An 18,908-nucleotide genomic window follows, 5' to 3' on the forward strand; every position below is an offset into this window, starting at 1 on the left:
AATCCATCTTCGCAGCACGATAATGAAGAAGGTCGACTATCAGACGTCCCGGAGGGACGGGCGGTTGGAGGGTACCTGGTCCCGGGGAAGTATGTCGGCCGGTTGTAAGGTACTGATACTGTCTTCCTACCCTGCACGTCTGGCTCTGGAGGGCGAGCAGGCTAGGGTGTAGTGGCAAGAACCAGTCCGCATCATCCTCCACGCGGATGCCCCAAACACTCTTGTAGTGTTAGGAGGCATGGGGTCCTGCCTGATAGACACGAGAAGGTACAGTAGTGATGTATTCCCACACTGTGCCTCGGTCTCTAGGGGGAGAGAGGAGTGAGCTGTTACACTCCGTCGCCCACAAACACAAGCTAAATCTGAAAAAGAGAGATTAATAAAAAGCAACAAAACCTAAAAGGTAGATCTGGGGCTGAGATTAGCCCGTGTCCACCTCCTACTGACACCAAGCTAAAACTGAAAAGCTTTCTGCCAGTAGGTGGGTATATACTGCTGGGGAGGAGCGAACCCTTTTTTTGCATAGTGTCAACCTCCTAGTGGCAGCAGCATACACCCATGGTTTCCTGTGTCCCCCAATGAAGCGAGAAATTACAGTTTTCTCTGCTGCAGAGCTCAGAATGCTGAGCTGTGTATAACCCTGTCCACACTACTGATTAACAGCTTCCTGTGTACATTGTATTGTGAGAGAAAGCTGCTCATCAGTGATGGAGTTGTGGTTGGACCAGGAGGCACGAGAAACCTAGTCCTGCAGTGATCGTCTACTGATATTAAAACAGTGATTTTATTGAAACTGCTCAAAACAACCTAGTAAGTGACCCATTGCTGAAATCAGGGCCTCTGCCCCTATATCATGATGCTCTCAGATTACATGATAAAAACATGTTGTCAAATTCCATTTAAAAGTGAAGAGAAAGTTTTTCTAAAAAGAGGAAGCGGAAAATAAAAAAACAAAACAAAACAAAACAAAAAAAAACTGACAGCAGCAAGCCATGAGGATAAGAGACATACTCCAAGGAATCTGCTTCCTAATCCAGTGCCGACACTTCACAAGTACAGTAGCGACGATGCCACATTTACCAGTCATCTGAGCGCTGCAGCAACCGAGACCATTAGGTGGGATATAATCGCGTCCAGCCCTTGAGCAGAGAACGGATTCCCGGGGTGAGCATATTGCCTTTTCGTCTTTTATCCCTATGACTGCTGCAGTCGTTTCTTTTAAACGCGCTAGATACCCCTTTAAGGCCACGTTCACACGTACAACATTTGTAAGCCAAAAAACAACCAAAAATGGATGAACAATAAAGGAGTGGTGTTGTGTCTCTATTACACTTTTCCTCCGATTGTTCCTCTCCTAGTTTTGGCTTATAAATAATGATGTAAAAAACTGACCAAATACTGAACGAGTCCTAATGGTTAGATGATTGGAGACCTCCTCACTGTACATCAGAATGATGAGCGACTCCGACTTTACCTTACTTCACTACAAAGTTATATAAGTACACAATATGCCTCTTACAAAATCCACACGATCCTCCGCCAACCAGTGGAAACATTTCAGAAACAGCAGAAGGGTGAAGAGGGCCACAAATCGCGGGCTGAAGTCATCCCTGAACACCGTGAAAGCCAGACACGTTTCGGTGACGGCGTACCAGGAGCGCTCCAGGAGGTGCTGCGGGCAGGAGAAGACAGGAATCAGTATGGGTAGCAAGCAATGGTGGATCTGGATGCATTAATAATGGTCCTGAAGCTGGAACATCCCAGCAATGGAAAACAGATGTTTGGGTAACAAATAATGATGAGCGAACGTGCCGGGATAAGGTGTTATCTGAGCATGCTCGGGTGGTAACCGAGAGTCTTCTGCATGCTCGAAAAATATGTTCAAGTCTCTGCGACTGCATGTCTCGTGGCTGTTAGGCAATCCCTGCATGTGTTGACGTGCAGCTGCGGGGACTCGAACATCTTTTTTGAGCATGCAAAAACACTCTGTTAGCACCCGAGTATGCTCATAAAACAGTTTCAAAGCACGTTCACGCATCACTACAATCAAGAGCACTGAAAAACAGTAATAATTCAGAATTTAAGTGGCCTCAGGTATCATCTAAACAACATAATACAACCACTGCAATTCCAATCCCATGTTCACCTTTCACAACCATTGTTCTATGATCCAACGCCACAATAACAAAAAAAGAAAAAAACATTATACATTTACAATTTTGTATCCACAGCTCCCTATACAGGACCCCATGCATCTCCATGGCTACATATTGAAAACATATCCTCTGCTGTCTAAAGAGAGAGCGAGACAGAAAGACAGATTTTTCGCCGCTCCCGGAATGGCATTTCATGGTTAAAATGCTTGCCGTGGGCATGCGCACTTACAAATAGTGGATCGTCCAGGAAAAAAAAAAAACTTCTCATCCGCCCGGGAGACGCTAAAAATCTTGGCGGATCCGTCAAAAAAACAGGTGTGACGGACGACTGTCAGTCAAGATCCGCCACTAATGTAAGTCTATGGGGGAAAAAAAAACTGATCCGCCCCTTTTTTGGCGGATCCGGTTTTTCTAAAATTGGCGGATTTTGACTGACGACAAAAAACGGAAGTGTGAAACAGGCCTAATCCTGCAGCCCCGCTCCCTTCTCGTCCCCACTGACTTTATTCCATGACACGTGGTAAAGAAGCAAAAAGACGGCGGCATATGAAAGAGAAGAGGACAGCATCAGATTATTTTCCAAATAGTTTTTTTTAACCTCCATATTTTGTCTTAGATCCATATAAACATTTAACCCCTTAAGCCCCAAGGGTGGTTTGCACGTTCATGACCAGGCCAATTTTTACAATTCTGACCACTGTCCCTTTATGAGGTAATAACTCTGGAACGCTTCCATGGATCCCGGTGACTCTGACATTGTTTTCTCGTGTCATATTGTACTTCATGTTAGTGGTAAAATTTCATTCAAATAACTTGCGTTTATTTGTGAAAAAAACGGAAATTTGGCGAAAATTTTGAAAATTTCGCAATTTTCCAACTTTGAATTTTTATGCCCTTAAATCACAGAGATATGGCACACAAAAAACTTGATAAGTAACATTTCCCACATGTTTACTTTACATCAGCACAATTTTGAAACCAAAATTTTTTTTTGTTAGGAAGTTATAAGGGTTAAAAGTTGACCAGCGATTTCTCATTTTTGCAACACCATTTTATTTATAGGACCACATCACATTTGAAGCCACTTTGAGGGGTCTATATGATAGAAAATACCCAAAAGTGACACCATTCTAAAAACTGCACCCCTTAAGGTGCTCAAAACCACATTCAAGAAGTTTATTAACCCTTTAGATGCGTCACAGGAATTTTTTAACATTTAAAAAAAAAAAAAAATGAACATTTAACTTTTTTTCACTAAAAATATACTTCAGGTTCAATTTTTTTTTAATTGACCAAGGGTAACAGGAGAAATTGGACTGCAAAAGTTATTGTGCAATTTGTCCTGAGTACGCTGATACCTGATATGTGGGGGGAACCACTGTTTCGGCGCATGGCAGACCTCAGCAGGGAAGGAGCGCCACTTGACTTTTTCAATGCAAAATTGGCTGGAATTCAGATCGGACGCCATGTCGCGTTTGGAGAGCCCCTGATGTACCTAAACAGTGGAAACCCCCCCAAGTGACCCCATTTTGGAAACTAGATCCCCCAAGGAACTTATCTAGATATGTGGTGAGAACTTTGAACCCACAAGGGCTTCACAGAAGTTTATAACGTACAGCGGTACAATTAAAAAAATCATATTTTTTCCACAAAAATGATCTTTTTTTCACCCCCAATTTTTATTTTTCCAAGGGTAACAGGTCCCTAAAAGTTATTGTGCAATTTGTCCTGAGTACGCTGATACCCCATATGTGGGTGTAAATGACTATTTGGGCGCATGGCAGAACTCGGAAGGGGGCAGCGCCATTTGACGTTTTTGGCTGGAATTGAGATCGGACACCATGTCACGTTTGGAAAGCCCCTGATGTACCAAAACAGTAGAAACCCCCCACAAATGACACCATTTTGGAAACTAGACCCCCCAAGGAACTTATCTAGATGTGTGGTGAGCACTTTGACCCCTCCAGTGCTTCACAGAAGTTTATAACGACCGGGCGTGAAAATAAAAAGATCGTATTTTTTCAACAAACATCATCTTTTAGTCACCATTTTTTTTATTTTCCCAAGGGTAACAGGAGAAATTGGACCCAAAAGTTGTTGTCCAATTTGTCCTGAGTACGCTGATACCTCATATGTGGGAGAAAACTACTGTATGGGCACACGTCGGGGCTCGGAAGGGAAGTAGTGACGTTTTGGAATGCAGACTTTGATGGAATGGTCTGCGGGTGTCATGTGCGTTTGGAGAGCCCCTGATGTACCTAAACTATTGAAACTCCCCACAAGTGACCCCATTTTGGAAACTAGACCCCCCACGGAACTTATCTAGATGTGTGGTGCGCACTTTGAACCCCCCAGTGCGTCACAGAAGTTTATAACGCCTGGGCGTGAAAATAAAAAAATCATTTTTTTCCACAAAAATGATATTTTTGCCCCCAATTTTTTATTTTCCTAAGGGTAACAGGAGAAATTGGACCCCAAAAGTTGTTTTGCAATTTTTCCTGAGTAGGCTGATACCCTATATGTGGGGGTAAAACACTGTTTGGGCGCATGGCAGAGCTTGGAAGGGAAGGAGCACTATTTGACTTTTTCAACGCAGAATTGGCTGGAATTGAGATCAGACGCCATGTTGCATTTGGAGAGCACCTGATGTGCCCAAACAGTGGAAACCCCCAATTCTAACTCCAACCCTAACCCCAACACACCCCTAACCCTAATCTCAGCCCTAACCCTAATGGGAAAATGGAAATAAACACTTTTTTTTAATTTTATTATTTTTCCCTAACTAAGGGGGTGATAACGGGCGGTTTGATTTACTATTTATGGCGGTTTTTATGTTTGGCGGCTGTCGCACGCTAAAAGACGCTTTTTATTGTAAAAATAGTTTTTGCATCACCACATATTGAGAGCTGTAAGTTTTCCGTATTTTGACACACCGAGTCATGTGAGGTCTTATTCTTTGCGGGACGAGTTGACGTTTTTATTGGTACCATTTTCGGGCACGTGACATTTTTTGATCGCTTTATATTCCGATTTTTGGGACGCAGAATGAACAAAAACCAGCGTTTCATGAATTTCTTTTGGGGGGGGGGGGGGGGGTGTATTTACTCTGTTCCGCGTGCAGTAAAATTGATAAAGCGGTTTTATTCTTCGGGTCAGTACGGTTACAGCGATACCTCATTTATGTAGTTTTTTTATGTTTTGTCGGTTTTTTGCAATGAAAACAATTTTATATAAAAAATAATTATTTTTGCATCGCTTTATTCTGCGAGCTATAACTTTTTTATTTTTTTGCGGATGATGCTGTATGGCAGCTTATTTTTTGCGGGACAAGATGACGTTTTCAGTGGTGCCATGGATATTTATATGCGTCTTTTTGATCGCGCGTTATTGCACTTTTTGTTCGGTAGTATGATAATAAATTATTATTTTTTGCTTCGTTTTTTATTTTTATTTTTTAAGGGGTTCACTACGGACGCGGCGATACCAAATATGTGTACTTTTACTGTTTTGTTTTTTTTATTTTCAAAAAATGAATTTATTGGGGAATATTTTTTTTTTTACCAATTTATTTAGCGATTTTTTTAAAAATTATTTACTTTTTTTTTTTTTTTTTTTTTTTTTTATATATATATACTTTATTACATAGTCCCAGGTGGGACATCACTGTCCTGTGACAGATCGCTGATCTGTCACATCACAGATCACTGTGACAGATCAGCAATCTGTCACAGGCAGTTCTGCAGACTTCCTCATGCCTGCGCTTTGCAGGCAGTGAGGAAGTCAGCTCCCTACAGGTCCCCGAAGGCCCCCGTCGCCATCTTGAATCCGGGGGCCTGTAGGGAAGGAGACCCCCACAGCAGCGCTGCACATTGCGCTGCCGTGGGGGGCTCAGGGAAGCACGGAGGGAGCGCCCTCCCTGCCGATGCTTCCCTTTAACCCCGGTACACCGCGATCGTGTTTGATCGCGGTGTACAAGGGGTTAACGTGTCGGGGGGGGGGGGGGGGGGGTCCGTGACCGCCCCTGACACATTGTGCCGGGTGTCAGCTGTGATAATCAGCTGACACCCGGCCGCGATCAGCGGCGCTCACCACGTGGGCGCCGCTGATCGCATTAGACGTACTATGCCGTCCTGGGGAATTAAGTACCAGGGCACATGAATGGGATTGTACGTCTAATGGCAGAAAGGGGTTAAAGAAAATGGGTGTAACTGGAGAAAGGGGGGTTTCCACTACATAGACACCCAAAAAAAAAAAAATTCATATATTTCTATGAAGTGGTCATGCTCGGGTCGGGGGAGCTGACGGCCAGTCCGTGCACTGTGGTCTGATTTCTAGAGTCGTCTGACTGCACTCTTACAAAGATGACTGCATGAAACATTCAATCTTAACCCCTTAATGACCGGAGCTTTTTTCAGTTTTGCATTTTCGTTTTTTTGCTCCCCTTCTTCCCAGAGCCATAATTTTTTTTTATTTTTCAGTTAACATGGCCATGTGAGGGCTTATTTTTTGCGGTACGAGTTGTACTTTTTTTTTTTTTTTTTTAATTTGTTTATTGAACAAAAAGGAGATTTTTGTGTACTCACCGTAAAATCTCTCTCTCTTAGCCTTTAATTGGGGGACACAGAACCTTGGGTGTTATGCTGCTGTCCACTAGGAGGCGACACTACGCATAATCTGAAAAAGATTAACTTTGGCTCCTCCTCTGCAGTATACACCCCTGGACGGCGTCACCCTTCTCCAGTTTTGTGCCAAAGCATAAGGAGGAACGTAACCAAATAACATAACCATGCCTGTAAGAAGGCTACTATGTACGAGCTCAAAGAACAATATGAGAACTCAACAGGAAACAACGGCCCGTAAGGGCAACAGGGTGGGAGCTGTGTCCCCCAATTAAAGGCTAAGAGAAAGAGATTTTACGGTGAGTACACAAAAATCTCCTTTACTCTGTCGCCTAATTGGGGGACACAGAACCTTGGGACGTCCCAAAGCAGTCCCTGGGTGGGAAGCAGTGGACGAATATTGTGCTGACAGTCCCCTAGACTTGGGGTACTGCCGCCTGCAGAACCAGTCTACCCAGGCTCGCATCCGCTGAGGACTGGGTATGAACACTGTAGTGTTTCGTAAACATGTGTAGGCTAGTCCAAGTGGCCGCCTTGCACACTTGTTGTGCCGAAGCCTGATGCCGAATGGCCCAGGAGGCCCCTACTGCCCGTGTAGAGTGTGCCGTGATATCGGCCGGAAGAGGGGAACTGTTAAGTCGGTAGGCCTCATGTATGGTGGACCTGATCCACCTGGCAAGGGTAGCCTTGGAAGCCGGCAACCCCTTGCGACTACCTTCCGGAAGAATGAAGAGGGAATCAGATTTCCGGAAAGGTGCAGTCCTGGACACGTAAATTCGCAATGCTCTGACGAGGTCAAGCGTATGCAGAGCCTTCTCCACTCTATGAACCGGAACCGGGCAAAGGGAAGGCAGTGAAATTTCTTCATTAAGGTGAAAGTTGGACACAACCTTCGGAAGGAAGGATGGTACCGTGCGGAGAACCACCTTGTCCTGGTGAAAGGCTAGGAAAGGCCGTCTGCAGGAAAGTGCTGACAATTCCGACACTCTGCGTAACGAGGTGATCGCCACTAGAAAAACCACTTTCTGAGACAGAATGGAGAGTGGAACTCCTCTAAGAGGTTCGAAGGGTGGAGCTTGCAATGCTGTCAGGACCAGATTGAGGTCCCACGTATCCAGCGGACGTTTGTAGGGAGGAACCAATCGGGAAACTCCCTGGATGAAAGTCCTTACTTGCGGTTTAATAGCAATGCGCTTTTGAAAAAGGACTGAAAGCGCCGACACCTGACTCTTAAGCGAACTTAAGGATAGCTTGGCATCTAGGCCCGATTGAAGAAAACCTAGTACCTTCGGGAGGGAATAAGGGAGTGGGACTTGTCCATGAGATTCGCACCAAGAAAAGAAAGCTCTCCAGGTACGATAATAGAGCTTGGCGGAGGCAGGCTTCCTTGCCCTGATCATAGTTGTAATGACTGCCGGTGAAAAACCTGCCTGGGTTAGAATCCAGGTTTCAAGGGCCATGCCGTCAAATTGAGAGCCTCTGAATTCTGGTGGAAGAACGGACCTTGAGACAGAAGGTCGTGGCGGTCGGGTAGACGCCAGGGGGCGTCTGCCGTAAGTTGGACGATGTCGGCGTACCAAGTACGTCTGGGCCAGTCTGGCGCGATGAGGATGGTCGGAACTCCCTCTTGCTTGATCTTCCTCACGACCCTGGCGATTAGGGGGAGGGGTGGAAAAATGTACAGGAGTCGGAACTGGGACCAGTCCTGGACCAGGGCATCCGCTCCGAGCGACCGCGGGTCGTGTGTCCTGGCCATGAAATTGGGAACCTTGGTATTGAGATGGGATGCCATTAGGTCCACATCCGGGGTTCCCCAGCGTTGACAGATCTGGTAAAAAATCTCGGGATGGAGAGACCACTCCCCCGAGTCCATTCCTTGCCTGCTGAGGAAGTCGGCTTCCCAGTTTTCTACACCTGGAATGTGTACCGCAGAAAGTACCGACCTTGTGTCTTCCGCCCAGCGGAAGATATGAGCCACTTCTCTCATCGCCTGGGCGCTGCGGGTCCCGCCTTGGTGGTTCACGTATGCCACAGCCGTGGCATTGTCCGACTGTATCCGTATGTGCGAGGCTGCAAGCAAGTGATGAAAGGCTCTCAGTGCCAAGAGAATGGCCCTGATTTCCAGAACATTGATGGGCAATGTCACTTCCCTCGGTGACCACTTGCCCTGTGCCCTGTGATGTAGGTGCACCGCCCCCCCAGCCTGTCAGGCTTGCATCGGTAGTCAGGATCTTCCATTGTCCTGAGAGGAATGGCTTCCCTCGTGTAAGCGAGGTTGGTTTGAGCCACCAATGCAGGGACCTCCTGGTTGATGACGTCAACCTGAACTCCCTGTCGAGGGAGAAGGGGTTCCTGTCCCAAGATCTGAGTATGGCTAGTTGAAGGACCCTGAGATGAAACTGGGCAAATGGCACTGCCTCTATTGCTGCTGCCATCCGGCCGAGGACTCTCATGGCAAACCGGAGAGATCGAGGAGGACAGCGAAGGAGTGTGCGAACTCCCAGACGGGTGGCCAATGTCTTGTCCTTGGGAAGGAGCACCAGGCCCCTGGCGGTGTCGAATACCATTCCCAGGAATGTTAGAGTCCGAGTTGGGATGGTCGACGATTTCTGTAGGTTGACTAGCCATCCCAGGCGACTCAGAGTGTCTAAAGTGATTGAGACACTGACCTCGCAGTCTTTGAAAGTGGGAGACTTGACGAGGAGGTCGTCCAGGTACGGGACGACTAGGATGCCTCTTGAGTGCAGGACGTCCATGGTGGCCGCCATGACTTTGGTGAACGTTCTTGGAGCCGTGGCGAGTCCGAACGGAAGGGCGACAAACTGGTAGTGGTTTTGGTTGACCGCGAACCTGAGAAACCTTTGGTGGGCGGGAGCAATTGGTATGTGGAGATACGCATCCTGTATGTCTATGGAGGCGAGGTATTCTCCCTGCTCCATGGATGCAATGATGGACCGGAGGGACTCCATGCGGAAATGACAGACCCGTACGTAATTGTTGAGCTGTTTTAGGTCCAGTATGGGTCGGACGCCGCCTCCTTTCTTGGGGACTGCGAACAAATTTGAGTAGAATCCTCGGAATCTCTCGTTCGCGGGAACCGGCACCACAACTCCTGATTGAAGGAGAGAGGAAACCGCGAGCCTTTTCTGGTGGTGTTGGAGGAACAGAAAGGAAGAACCAGTTCGGTGGAACGGAAGTGAACTCTATCTTGTATCCGGAAGACACTATTTCCCTGACCCACCTGTCTTCTGTAATAGGCAGCCAGACTTGCTGAAAGAGTAAAAGTCGGCCGCCTACTGGTGGGGTGTCTTCCGGAGGTCTCGAGTCATGATGAAGTGAAGCTCTGAGGTTTTCCTCCCTTGGGTTTCGCTTGGCTGTGTAAAAACGCGCCCTTTCTGCCTCAATCCGCCCCTTCTATGACACTCCAGCGTGTCATTTTGGTCATCCGGGGGGCGGGCCGGGGGGCGGGGAAAAGGCGGCGGCTTCAGCTAGGCCGAAGCCGCGGCCTAAATTAGAAGCCTGATGCCCAGGAGGGCTCCAGAGCGGTGCGGTAGTCCGGGGGGGGGGGGGGGGCGGATTTGTACCAGACCCCCCCCAGAATGGTCGACTGGATAGCGGTGGGGGTAGCAGGGGCAGCGGTTTTTGTATGGGGTGCCCCTGAAGCGCTATGGAGCCGCTGCTGTTGCAGAGACAGGGACGCAGAAAAACCCTGTCTCTGCTGTGCCATCCAGTCCGCACCCTCCCCCGGCCCCAACAGGATCCCTCAGCCGGCCTGGGGTCCCTGGAAGCTGCGGAATGCTGCCTGATCTCCGACCCTACCTGAGGCGTCTCAACCTAATACCCCCTGCGGGGGATTAGGGAGGGTGCGTCTGTCACCGTCAGGGGGTCTTCATCCTCGCCTCAACCTCAACCCAGACCCCTTAGAGGGGTTGGGGAAGGAGGGGGGTCTCGACCTCGAACCAGGACCCGAGGGACTGGGGAGGGAGCGACATGGGGAAAAACCACCTCGACCTCAACCGGGTACCCCTAATAGGGGACCGAGGAGGGAGCCATGCCGGGAGTCTCGCTGGAGACCCACTTTTCTTCATCTGTATTTCCGTGAAAAAAAAGGAAAAAAAACGGAAGAAAAAAGGTGTGCCTCCTTGCGACACTAAGCAAAAACTGGAGAAGGCTGACGCCGTCCAGGTGTGTATACTGCAGAGGAGTAGCCAAAGTTAATCTTTTTCAGATTATGCATAGTGTCGCCTCCTAGTGGACAGCAGCATAACACCCAAGGTTCTGTGTCCCCCAATTAGGCGACAGAGTAAAGGAGAATAACATACATATTGGCTTATGATAAAATACACGCATAGCCCTTACAAATATACAGAAAACAGCCGGTTATACAGTTGACTTTCACAGGTTTTTATCATATTGTATCATATTGTTCATGCAGATAATAAAGAACATTAGCCTTTCAAGTATACAGGAAACAGCCAACCGGTTACACATTGTGAAGTATGTATATCAGTTGACTTTCACCAGCTGTTATCATATTATTCTTTCAGATAATAAAGAACATTCCTAAACTACATCAACTGGTGCCTACTACTGCGCAGCCTAGTATCTTATATCATGTTATCTCACATATGATGTCTCAATTTTGCAAAGTAAGGTGAGAGGAATTCCACCTCTCCCAGATCTTCTCAAACTTGCCCAGGCATCCCCTATTTTGATAAAGCGTACGTTCGTATGGAACAATCGAGTTCACCAGGTCAATCCACATTCTAAGGGAGGGACATGAACCCACCATCCACCGTAGTGCCAACACCTTCCGTGCCATAAATAGTTTTTCATGCAGAAAAATCCCGTCATAATGACCCCAATTCTCCTCATCCCATACCCCAAACAAGCAGACCAGTGGTACACAAACAGACCTGGTGGTGGAGTTGGCATACTCCTGTCCCCACAATGCACTTTCCAGGTCATCCCCCCAGTCCCATCACTCTTATTCCCTTCTTTTGAGGTCCACACCATCAGGCTCTTCCGTCCCCTCTCCCTCAGGGTAGCGGTCATATACCGGCCCCCAGGCTCACCCACCCACTTCCTTGACCACTTTTCAGCCTGGCTGCCACACTTCATGTCCTCAGAACTACCAACCCTCATCCTGGGAGACTTCAACATCCCCATTAACAGCCCTGCTTCCACATCTGCATCCCAGCTTCTATCACTAACCACCTCTCTAGGCCTCTCACAGCTTTCAACCTCTGAGACACATAAGGACGGTAACACCCTTGATCTGGTCTTCTGCCGGCTCTGTTCAATCTCCCACCTAAACAACTCACCGCTTCCACTCTCTGACCACAACATTCTCTCCTTCACGCTCACAAATCCTCGCCCACCCCAGCTCATTCCTACCTACCACACAGTCAGAAATCTACAAGCTATTAACCCTCAGACACTTTCAGATTCCCTACACTCATCTCTGTCCCCAATCTCCTCTCTTTCCTGTCCTAATCTGGCTGTTCATCACTACAATGACACTCTTAGAAGCACACTTGACCAAGTAGCTCCCCTCACCGTCAGAACCTCCAAACACAGAGTAAAACAGCCCTGGCTCACATCGCAAACTCAACTTCTCCAGCGATGCTCCAGGAGTGCTGAACGCCTATGGAGAAAAACCCGCACACCAGAAGACTTCATCCACTTCAAATTTATGTTAAGAACCTATAACACTGCCCTTCACCTTGCCAAACAGACCTACTTCACCACCCTGATCTCCTCACTAGCCAACAACCCCAAGAAACTTTTTGACACTTTTCACTCCCTCCTCAGGCCAAAAGCACAAGCCCCTATCACAGACATTTGTGCCGATGACCTGGCCTCCCACTTTACAGAAAAAATAGATAATATCCGTCAAGAAATCTGCTCCCAACCACCAAGTGCTGTGACTCCCATCCCTTCCTACATCTCCCCTGGCTCACTCTCCACATTTGATCCCATCACAGAAGAAGAAGTCTCCAGACTCCTCTCGTCCGACTACATGCACTACCGACCCCATTCCCTCACATCTCCTCCAGTCTCTCTCTCCAGTCGTCACAACCCACCTAACTACAATCTTTAATCTCTCCCTCTCCTCGGGCATTTTCCCATCCTCCTTCAAACACGCCAACGTTACTCCATTACTAAAGAAACCTGCTCTCAACCCATCCTTCACAAACAACTACAGACCAGTCTCCAATCTCCCCTTCATCTCTAAACTATTGGAACGCCTAGTTTACTCCCGCCTTACCCGTTACCTCTCCATTCACTCCCTTCTAGACCCTTCACAGTCCGGCTTCCGCCCCCTAGCATTCGACTGAAACTGCACTCATCAAAGTGACCAATGACCTTCTGACAGCAAAACGTAACGGTGACCACTCTCTGCTCATTCTTCTTGACCTATCTGCAGCTTTCGATACTGTTGACCACCATCTCCTACTCTCTAGGCTCCAGTCACTAGGCATTAAGTACACTGCACTCTCCTGGTTCTCTTCCTATCTCTCTGACCGCTCCTTCAGTGTTTTGTTCTCTGGCTCCACGTCATCTCCTCTTCCTGTCGGGGTACCTCAGGGCTCAGTCCTTGGCCCCCTTCTTTTCTCTCTCTACACGGCCCCAATTGGACAGACCATCAGCAGATTTGGCTTTCAGTACCATCTTTATGCTGATGACACACAACTATACACGTCTTCCCCCGACCTTACCCCCGCTGTACTACAGAACGCCAGTGACTGTCTGTCCGCAGTCTCCAATATTATGTCCGCTCTCTATCTGAAACTCAACCTCTCCAAAACTGAACTACTTCTGCTCCCGCCGTCTACTAACCTCCCTAAATCTGACATTTCCCTCTCCGTGGGTGGTACCACAATAACACCCCGGCAGCAGGTGCGCTGTCTGGGTGTTATGTTTGACACCAATCTCTCCTTCACATCCCATATACAATCCCTTGCCCGCTCTTGCCGCCTACACCTAAAGAACATCTCTAGAATCCGCCCTTTTCTCACTATGGAAACAACAAAAACCCTCACTGTTGCATTGATCCACTCTCGCCTGGATTACTGCAACGCTCTATTAATTGGCCTCCCCGTCACTCGACTATCCCCTCTCCAGTCCATACTTAATGCGGCGGCCAGGATCGTCCATCTGGGTAATCGGTACTCGGACGCGTCCGCTCTTCGCCAGTCCTTACATTGGCTGCCCATTCATTATAGGATCCAATTCAAAGTACTTGTTCTCACCCACAAAGCTCTCCACAGTGCGGCACCCCCTTACATCTCTTCTCTCATTTCTGTCTATCGGCCTAGCCGATCGCTGCGCTCTGCAAACGACTTTCGACTAACCTCTGCACTAATCCGTACCTCCCACTCCCGACTCCAAGACTTCTCCCGTGCTGCTCCTATCCTCTGGAATGCTCTACCCCAAGAAATCAGGACTATCCACAATTTGCATAGTTTTAGGCGCTCCCTCAAAACACACCTGTTCAGAGCGGCCTATCACATTCACTAATCAAAGTCATTCTCTGTGTAAGTGTGCAGCCCATTCACTATCTCCATCCATCCTTCACTCCCGCAAGATGGCTGGACCTTCATTGTAAATACACCATTGTAAATACACACCTGTACTCTGTATCTCCCTCACATGTAAGCTCTCACGAGCAGGGTCGTCTTATTTCGTCTTATTTTGCTTTAATTATTGTATTGTTAGCGTTGTTACTTATGACTTGTGTTTTGAAACTGTTAAACTGTAAAGCGCTGCGGAATATGTTGGCGCTATATAAAGATTATTATTATTATTATTATTATTATTAACTGGGGCCCACATCAAGTATGACAAAAGCAAGGTCACCTCTTTCCAGTAATGTAAAATAATAGGACATTGCCAGATCATATGAACAAAATCCGCATCTGGTGAATGACATCGCAGACATTCTGACGATTGAATTCGACCCATCCTGAAAAGTCGTGTCGGAGTTAAGTATGATTGATTAATTATATACAGCTGTATCATTCTATTATTAATAGATGGTGATACTCCGATCGGAGATTCCAGGATCTCTTCCCACTCCTCTCCCTGAGCATCAGGGATGAGTCTGTCCCATTTCCTTTTAATAGAGCTTATAGCAGATTCCGTTCCCACCGACAGCATGTACGTGTATAAAGAGGAGAGGAGACCCTGGGGACCCTGCGAATTAAGGATTCCTATCAGAGGCAGAGACGAAATAGTACGGTCCACACCCCTACATCTCATATGTGATTGAAGTAAATAACGGAAAAACTGGGATCTCGGAATATCATGTGCAACCTGTAATTGCTCAAAAGACACCAAGGTCCCCTGGTCATATAAGTCTCCCATCGAGGTGACATTATGTTGCATCCAAAAAACAGTGGATGGGTGGTTCAGTAGTTCTGGGAAATAGTCATTATTCCACAGGGGTATTTCAGCTATAAAATCTTTAAACCCAATCGCTTTCTTAATTTGTCTCCATACTAATCGCGCCAGTCAGAGCAAGGGTAGTAGACGAGGGACATTAGTCCTCTCTAACACAAGGAAACCCAGTGGGCAGGCAGTTCGCGCTGTATGGAATAGGTGGCTTTCCGAATTGGAGAGGCAACTACCCGGCATCCATGTATTTAAAGCTTTAGCTTGCCCAGCCAAATAGTTTAAGAAAAAATCTGGTAACGCCACCCCACCTCCCTTTTTTGGTCTTTGCAGGGTGGTCAATTTAAGTTTGGGCCTAGTTTTCCCCCAGATGAAAGATATGATCTGGGAATTGAGATTTACAAAGGACTTGGGTACTATAACAGCACTATGCTGAAGGGAGAAGATAAGCTTTTGGGAGTAATATCATTTTAACTAGGTTTATACGTCCGGCCACAGACAGCGGGAGTTTGCTCAATGTTGTGAATTTCATTTTAACTAGTTCCAGCAAAGGGTGAATATTGAGTTGTGAGTCAAGTGTACTATTTTGACTCACAACAATATATATATATATATATATATATATTCACACACATACATACAAATATTTAAAACTAGATACAATAGGCAGCGAGGAGAGAGCTTCTAGCTGGGGCATTGGGGCATGAGAAAGGGGTAGCAGAGCGGACGTCTCCCAATTTATATATAGATCTGAGTATTTACTGAATCTATCTATAATGGCAATTACTTGTGGTAGAGTCTCCTCCGCTTCATCCATGAATATCACCATATCGTCAGCATATAGACCAATGGTGTCTACCTGACCCGCTATATTTATACCTTTAATACCAGGGGAAGATCTAATACGTATTGCCAATGCCTCAATAGCAAGAGCAAATAGGGCCGGGGAGAGGGGGGAACCTTGACGAGTCCCCCTATGCAATGGAAAAGACTCAAGACACATAGTAACATAGTAATTAAGGTTGAAGGGAGACTTTAAGTCCATCTAGTTCAACCCATATCCTATCCTAACTTGCCCTAACATGTTGATCCAGAGGAAGGCAAAAAAACCCATGTGGCAACAGTAAGCTTCACATTGGGGAAAAAAATTCCTTCCCGACTCCACATACGGCAATCAGACTAGCTCCCTGGATCAACGCAATATTAAGGAGACTAGTGTATATACCCTGTAATATTATACTTTTCAAGAAAGGCATCCAGTCCCTTCTTAAATTTTAGTAGTGAATCACTCAATACAACATCATATGGCAGAGAGTTCCATAGTCTCACTGCTCTTACAGTAAAGAATCCGCGTCTGTGAGTATGCTTAAACCTTCTTTCCTCCAGACGTAGAGGATGCCCCCTTGTCCCCGTCACAGGTCTAAGAGTAAAAAGATCATTAGAAAGGTCTTTGTATTGTCCCCACATATATTTATACATTGTAATAAGATCACCCCTAAGCCTTCGATTCTCCAAACTAAATAACCCCAAGTGTAATAACCTGTCTTGGTATTGCAGACCCCCTAGTTCCCTAATAACCTTGGTCGCTCTTCTCTGCACCCGCTCCAGTTCAGCTATGTCTTTCTTATACACCGGAGACCAGAACTGTACACAGTATTCTAAGTGTGGTCGCACTAGTGACTTATATAGAGGTAAAATTATGTTCTCCTCATGAGCACCTATGCCTCTTTTAATGCATCCCATTATTTTATTTGCCTTTGCAGCAGCTGCTTGACTCTGGCCACTAAATGTGAGTTTGTCGTCCACCCATACACCCAGGTCTTTTTCAGTGACTGTTTTGCCCAGTGTTTTACAATTAAGCACATAATTATACAACTTGTTCGTTCTACCCAAGTGCATGACCTTACATTTATCCCCATTAAAGCTCATTTGCCATTTATCAGCCCAAGCTTCTAGTTTACATAAATCCTCCTGTAATATAAAATTGTCCTCCTCTGTATTAATTACCCTGCAGAGTTTAGTGTCATCTGCAAATATTGAAATTCTACTCTCTATGCCCCCTACAAGGTCATTAATAAATATGTTAAAAAGAAGCGGGCCCAAAACTGACCCCTGTGGTACCCCACTGCTAACCGTGACCCAGTCCGAGTGTGCTCCATTAATAACCACCCTTTGTTTCCTATCCCTGAGCCAGCTCTTAACCCACCTACACATATTTTCCCCTATCCCCATTGTTCTCATTTTATGTATCAACCTTTTGTGTGGCACCGTATCAAAAGCTTTTGAAAAGTCCATGTACACCACGTCCACTGGATTCCCTTGGTCCAGTCCGGAACTTACCTCTTCATAAAAGCTTATCAGATTAGTCTGACAGGAACGGTCTCTTGTAAACCCAGGTTGATATTGGGTCATAAGGTTATTCTTCTCCAGATACTCCAGTATAGTATCTCTTAGAAAACCCTCCAGGATTTTACCCACAGTTGAGGTTAAACTTACAGGCCTATAATTTCCAAGTTCAGTTTTTGTCCCCTTTTTGAATATTGGCACCACATTTGCTATACGCCAGTCCTGTGGCACAGACCCTGTTATTATGGAATCTTTAAAGATTAAAAATAGTGGTCTATCAATGACTGTGCTTAATTCCTGCAGTACTCGGCGGTGTATCCCATCCGGGCCCGGGGATTTGTCAATTTTAGTGATTTGTAGACGCCGCCGTACTTCCTGCTGGGTTAAGCAGGTGACATTTAATGGAGAATTTTTATCCCTGATCATGTTATCCATCATGGGATTTTCTTGTGTAAATACTGTTGGAAAAAAAGTCATTTAGCATATTGGCTTTTTCCTCATCCACCATTTCACCCAGACTATTTTTAAGGGGACCAACACTATCATTTTTTAGCTTCTTACTATTTATGTAGTTAAAGAATATTTTGGGATTATTTTTACTTTCTCTGGCAATGAGTCTCTCTGTCTCAATCTTTGCTGTCTTGATTTGCTTTTTACAGAATTTATTTAATCTTCTGTATTTATTTAATGCCTCATCACTACCTACTTGCTTTAATTCTCTAAATGCTTTATTTTTATCTCTTATTGCGCCCCTTACAGCTCCATTTAGCCATAGTGGTTTCCTCCTATTTCTAGCATGTTTATTCCCATACGGTATATATTGTGCACAGGTCCTATTCAGGATGCTAATAAACGTCTCCCATTTTCTTTGTGTATTTTTATGTATCAGGATATCGTCCCAGTTAATTGCACCAAGATCATCTCTCATCCGTTGGAAATTTGCCTTCCTGAAGTTTAGTGTCCTTGTAACCCCTCTACTACACATCTTATTAAAGGATACATGAAAACTTATTAATTTGTGATCACTATTACCCAAGTGACCCCCAACCCTTACATTTGATATGCGGTCTGGCCTGTTGGATAATATTAGGTCTAGCAGTGCCCCCCCTCTTGTTGGGTCCTGAACCAGTTGTGAAAGGTAATGGTCTCTCATAGTAGTCAAAAACCTATTACCTTTGCTGGAACTGCAGGTTTCGGTTCCCCAATGTATTTCAGGGTAGTTGAAGTCCCCCATAATAATGACTTCTCCTTGAGTCGCTGCTTCATCACGGAGTTGTTCACTATAATACAGGCTTTATATATAGTATTTTGATCCATTTTATAAATTTATCCCCAAAGCCATATCTTTGGAAGCACGCAGAGAGGAAAGGCCACTCAAGAGTCAAAAGCT

General features: G+C 46.1%; 1 protein-coding gene across 3 annotated transcripts in view; it reads right to left on the bottom strand.

Annotated features, from left to right (window-relative positions):
- SYVN1 (synoviolin 1) overlaps positions 1-18,908 on the bottom strand; it is an 87,752-nt gene that overhangs the window by 55,121 nt on the left and 13,723 nt on the right. For all 3 annotated transcript variants that reach the window (XM_073554507.1, XM_073554506.1, XM_073554508.1), the window contains exon 4: positions 1,520-1,672. In XM_073554507.1, the coding sequence (XP_073410608.1) occupies positions 1,520-1,672 (153 nt within the window). The remainder of the gene's footprint in view (positions 1-1,519; positions 1,673-18,908) is intronic.

The sequence above is a fragment of the Dendrobates tinctorius genome, unplaced genomic scaffold (genome assembly GCF_039654945.1).
Source record: "Dendrobates tinctorius isolate UK_male_01 unplaced genomic scaffold, ASM3965494v1 ptg000211l, whole genome shotgun sequence".
NCBI classification, from domain to species: Eukaryota; Metazoa; Chordata; class Amphibia; order Anura; family Dendrobatidae; genus Dendrobates; species Dendrobates tinctorius.